Here is a 6,023-nt window from a genome sequence, read left to right as displayed (position 1 = left end):
CCTTATGTATATTCTGTTGCACTTTAGCTGTTTTTTAATCTGAACAACATAATTAACAGTCTCTGACAGCTAAAACAGTTTTTAGGCTGCTGTTAAAGATTTCATCTACTAGACTGAAAAAGAGCAAACCCACCAAATCTGTCATTCTCTGCCCTGTATAGATTGCACTAGGACACTGTATACCATGTTTCCATACAATGAATGAATATTACATGGCTTTATAGAGGTTTTTTTTATAAACCCCACCATCGGCACTGGTGCAAAGTTGCATGGAAGACCAATGAGAGGAGATCCCCAGAGGTCTGGCATTCGTGATTAGTTCAGATAAGGATTCTAAAGTGACGCACCCCACCACGCCTGCTAGCATTCCTCTACATCTTTCGGCAGGGTGTGCAGAGGGAAGATAACTGTTCTTCTCTCCTAGTGCCACTTCTGCATTCTCTGGTCTCTCTCTGTTACCTCTTGAAGATCTGAAGCTGCTGTCCCTGACGATGATGATGATGATGGGTGGGTAAATAAGTGAGGCAGCTGGCCCTGGTGGTTGCTACCTCCTGGCTATCTCTCCTGCTTTCTGCAGAGAAAAAGCAGGGAACCATAAGATGCAGCTGGGGAGGAGGACAGGACCTTCAGAGCATCTACAACAGCAGACCCTAGTGGTGAGGAGAAAGAGTTACAGTTGCTTAGAGATGGACACAAAGGTAGGGCATTGAGCTGGACCTGACAAGAACACTGTGGGATCTCAGAAACAGAATCCCCATGAATCCAAATGGCATTTATTCCAGAATATAGCTTTAAATCTATCTGATTTAAAGTTCAAAGGCCTATATTTCTGGGTATTACAGAATCCTACCTCTGTAGTGTTTTTGTTTTCTTTTCCCAGCAACCTCCATGATTTTTTAGTAGAAATGAAAATATTTATCAGCCTGCTGTTTCTCCTTTCTTACTGTTCACATCCATTCTGGGCTACTTCCTTATAGAAATCTGTACATTATAAAAGGTATTTTGATAATGAATAATCAGTTGCCCAGATAAGTCGCATGAAAGTGCATGTTAGGACAAACAAGGTGGAGGAGGGGGTGAAACAGAGAGAGTAAGCAGATAGGATCAAAGTAATTTGTTTTTTAAAAAAATAGTAGAGTAAAAATTTCAACAGAGCCATGTGCCCAGATCCTCAAAGGTAGTTAGATACCTAACTCCCATTCATTTCAGTGGGAGTAATGTGGCTAAATAGTCTCTATATGCAAGCCAGTAGACATCATCAGAATCACCAGCACATGACAAAGCAAGCTGGTAGAAAGCAGTTTTGGAACTGAGAAAAGAGAGGTTTCATGATGCCTGTGTTAGCCAATATATAAACATGCATTGGGATCCAAAGGAAAAAAGGGTCTAGAACAGTGGTTCTCAAAGCCAGTCTACCGCTTGTTCAGCAAAAGCCCCCGGGCAGGCCGGACTGGTTTGTTTACCTGCTGCATCTGCAGGTTCGCCCGATCACGGCTCCCACTTGCCGTGGTTCGCTGTTCCAGGCCAATGGGGGCTGCAGAAAGCGGCACGGGCCAAGGGACATGCTGGGTGCCCTTCCCGCAGCCCCCACTGGCCGGGAGCAGCGAACTGCGGCCAGTGGGAGCCGCGATCGGCTAAACCTGTGGACACGACAGGTAAAAAAACCGGCCCGGCCTGCCAGGGGGCTTTCCCTGAACAAGCAGCGGACCCGGCTTTGAGAACCACTGGTCTAGAAGACACTATGTGAAGATTTTAATCTTTAGTAAAAGGCATTCAAATATACTTCTACCATATTTGTATTAGAGTCACAAAGGCCAAAAAAAATACCAAAAACAAACCCCCACCTAAGAACAGGAGTAAACCAAATGGATGGTGTCCACTCATGGGTAGGATATGCATATTCCATCAGTGATGAATTGGAAATCATACCCTATCCACAGGTCATAGAGAAACTAGTGACACAGCAGAACCAATGAGCAGAAGAAAAGAGAAATGTGAACAAGACATGAAGGATGTAAAGGATGCTTTTATACACGCATGGCAGGAAACCCATTAAACAAAACAAAATAAATACTTCAATCACCATGATTCACTGCCTAAAGAAATAGATAACAGGCATTAGAAAAGAAAAAGCTAGCAAAATATTCTAATCTAAACAAGCAAGAAATATAGAAGCAAAGAATTCTAGAAAACTATGTCTGAACTCTGGAAGGATCCAAATGAAGCTGTGTGGATCCATTAATGGGTTCACTGCACTCTTTACCCCCCACCCACATACAGAATATAAAATAGCTCAAATCACATATAAAATAATTGAGTAAAATAAATTCAAGGTTTTTAAAAAACCACTAAGTAAAAACTAAGATTGTCTTTCCACAAGTTTGTTAACTACAAATTAGAACTCTAACAACTACCACATGCTAAGCAAAAGAAATGCATTCTGAAAGAGATTGTGTGCCACCATTTCATGGTCATTTTTCTGTTAATGACACTGAAATCCCTGGGATTATTTGCAGTGTAAGGTGGTACTTGGCATGGGTAAGGGTGACAGAATCTGGATTTATATCATTAGCTAAAAATCAGAAACTATTTTCCAAGACCTCCATACTGTAAGGTGGGTATACAAATAGCGCCCACATCCAAACCAACCTTGGTTTTGGTTTTGTAAGATGAGCCAAAGCAGAAGCTATTACATTAAGCCTTCCAGACTTTGAATAGTTTAGGTGAATCATTATAAAGTGCTTTGAGAGCCTTAGATGGGAGATGCTCTGTAACTGTAAACTATACATTTATCATCATACATTTGGTCTACCAGATTTGAGAGTACCCTTAATTTACAAATATATTATTCTCTGTCTCTTAAACATGGGAAATGTAGCTGACTTAAATGTAGTACTTGTCTCTTCAGGAACATTCTCTTATCAGAATTATTCACTCTTTTTCTTTCCTTTTTTATTATCAGGAATTTTTAGTTCTTTGAACACTGGGGCTGCGAGGCAAAATTCCTTTTGAAATAATCATCTCTGAATAGAAGATGAAAATGTGGTTCTTAATCAGTCATCTTGTTACAGTGTGTTTCATCTTCTGCCTGGCAGGTAAGACGACCTCTCATTTTAGTTAAATGAATTAACTTATTTTCAGTGCCACACATTTCAAGGTCAATACTGGTGTTTGTATCGGATTTAATTTATTTGTGCAGATGTGGTGAGCTACTAAATGCAGATAATGAAACTGGCAGAAAGATTTTCACAGTATAACTGAAGCAATAGTCCGAAATAAAAATGAGCCTGACCTTGCATTTGTTTCTGGGTCTGTCTGATCTCGTAAATCCCCTTGATTTATCAAGTTTTACATAAAATTAATATAAGAAACAACTGTTTGTGGCCAGGTGACCAAAATCACTAGAAAAATGGAAAGATGTCCATGGGAGGAGAGATTTAAAAGATTGGAACTGCTGTAATGTAGATGCCATTTAATAAAAATAAAATAAAAAAAATCAGCATTCAGTTGCAGTGCCATATGGTGATAGCTTGCTACGCATCCTGCATAACTGTGTTAATGTGGCATATGTTGACTTTAATAAAATTGTACATAGTAAAACTACTCTAATTAGAGTTGGGCCCTTGCTGTAAAAATTCAGATTTTAGGGATCCAGATTTCTAACGCTTCAAAATTAGGGGGTGTTTAAAACTGAAATTCAGTCCTTTGTAGTGATAGCAGCCAATTACAAATTTCAGATCCAGGTTTGAATTATGACAACCAGCACCTATTCCAACCACCCAAAACACGAAGGACATCAAGACAGATAAATGTGCATTTCAAACATTAATTCCACCTTAAACAAATGTCATTTTTATAATGACACAATAAAGCTCAGTTTGTAGAGCCAACGTAGGTAAAATTCCTTTCAGGGGCCATTTTGCTTATGTATAGACCACATGATTTAGCCTTTGGTGTCTAAGAAGCAGCATGCAGAATTTGTGTATTTTATAAAATGCTGGCTAAAGCAGATTTTGAAAAATTCAGGTACCTTGTGGAATTAATATGGGAAATTTTCTGCTCACATTGAGCCAGACTGTGAATCCCTTACTGCCATTGGCAAACAGTTACTCACGTGCAGTTCCTTTCGAGTTAATAGGGCTGCTTGTGTGAGTAACAGCTCACCATTGGGAGGGAGAGGTTCATGGTGTGGCTCAGTATTACCTCCCATACTGGAAATGGTCATGGCTTTTTCCTGTTTGTGTTATTTATGGAAGTAGATCATGAAGCACGGTTTCTGAGTCACAAAAGCTGAACAGCATTGTGATGTCAATCCATTGCTTCTAAGACAGTCCTTCCAGAAATGACTTCATAGCTTACAGTAATGTAGTTTGGTTTAGTGATGGGAACACAAGTATATTTTTGATCTTTGTTGGAATCATTCCATTTGATGTGTGTGTTTTACCCTGTCGTAGTTCACTAGAGAACAAATTCCAGTGACTGGCAAGGCATTAAGAATTCTTGAATGTAAAGTATTATACACTGCAGGGTTTTTTATATGGCTTTTGCTCAGTTCAGACGTGAGAGCTATTGTTGGGGCAGAGAGTAATTCATTCACTAGTTTCATTTAACCTGGGGCTTTTCTTGAAGAAAGGCTGTCAGCTCCAGTCAGTAATGTTATCTTTGCCATTTCACCCTAGCCACATCAACCTTTTGGTCAACGTGATTATCAGCTCCTGTAGCTAAGTGAGTATTGGGTTTTGAGCCATATGTAAGTTGTGTGAGTGAACCAATGCACAAGTGTTCAGGTATTTTGTCTGAAAGCAACCCCTAGATTATCCATCTAATTAGTTAATATGTATATTGTAGTTGTGCCCAGAGGCCATAAATCAGCATCAGGGCTCTAATAACCCTGGTGCGCTAAAAACATACGAAGACCCAGTCCTTGCCCTGAATAGCGTGGAGTCTAAGCAAGGAAGTGAGAAGGGAAGGAGATGGAGAGAGTGATCCAATAAAATGATATGCTATTTTAATATGCATGTATACATTTAGCATTATTCGATAAACAGATGAAATGAGTGTCATCAATCCTCATCTGCCCTTCCACATGGCCATCATTGGTTAGTTAAAGTAATGTAATGGCCATGTAAGCATAATAGGAGAAGTGGGTCTTGAGGAGGGATTCAGAGCAGGAGAGGGTAAGTGACCTTTCAAATCAGTTCAGATGGATGTTTCATGCAGCATGGAAGAAGACGCAGAGATGTTGGTAAGAGCACTTGATAAATATGCAGATGAAGGTGGTATCATTGACAAGGAGGGGGGTGTGGGAGTGACACAGTAAGAGATGACATTACATCAGAAGGGGTAGAGTTGTGAAGGTCTTTGGCAGTGAGGAAAACTGTCTTAAACTTGCTACAAAGGAAAAGAGAAGCTAGCGGAGGGCTTCAAATGGAAAGGGGAGTATAATGTCAAAGAAGTGGGCAAGGAAGATGGTCTCAGCAGATGTATTTTGAATAGATTGGGTGCTGCTATGAGTATCAGGGAAGCTGGAAGATAGGCTGTTACAGTATTTAAGATGGAATATGATAAGTGCTTGGATGAGAGCTTTGGATATCTGGACAAAATAGGATAGGGGTGTCGGAATTAGCAAGATCTGGGTACAGCTTGGATATGCAGGCCAAGGGAAAAGAGACATTGAGGATAATGTGCATGGGTGATAGAGAGAAGGAGGTTATTGACAGTGATAGAGAATGTAGGAAGAAAAGAAGTTTTAGGAGGAAAGATCAAAAGTTCATTCAAGTTCATTAACAGGCTGAGGATTAGATGGAGGGAGACAAATCAGGAACTGAGAGGTAGATTTGTGAGCAGGCCTGCCGATGGGAGGGGCAGGGGACAAGGGGAAAAATTGCCCAGTGGCCCAGGTGATTTAAAATGGCCTGGGGGCCCCTGGCCACTGCTGGCAGTGCAGTGGGGCTAAGGCAGGCTTCCTGCCCACCCTCACTCTGCGCCGCTCCTGGAAGTGGCCGGCACGTCTCTGTGGCCCC

General features: G+C 40.9%; 1 protein-coding gene across 1 annotated transcript in view; it reads left to right on the top strand.

The window, feature by feature from the left end:
* Positions 1–432: 432 nt before the first annotated feature.
* Positions 433–6,023, top strand: part of CNTN1 (contactin 1) — a 200,243-nt gene continuing 194,652 nt past the window's right edge. Inside the window, 2 exon segments of the mRNA XM_077807776.1 lie at positions 433–507; positions 2,963–3,095. Of these exon segments, the coding sequence (XP_077663902.1) occupies positions 3,035–3,095 (61 nt within the window). The 5' untranslated portion in view covers positions 433–507; positions 2,963–3,034.

Source organism: Eretmochelys imbricata, chromosome 1 (assembly GCF_965152235.1).
Source record: "Eretmochelys imbricata isolate rEreImb1 chromosome 1, rEreImb1.hap1, whole genome shotgun sequence".
Lineage (NCBI taxonomy): Eukaryota > Metazoa > Chordata > Testudines > Cheloniidae > Eretmochelys > Eretmochelys imbricata.
The sequence above is the reverse complement of the archived record's forward strand: the minus strand, read 5'-3'. Positions and strand labels throughout refer to the sequence as shown.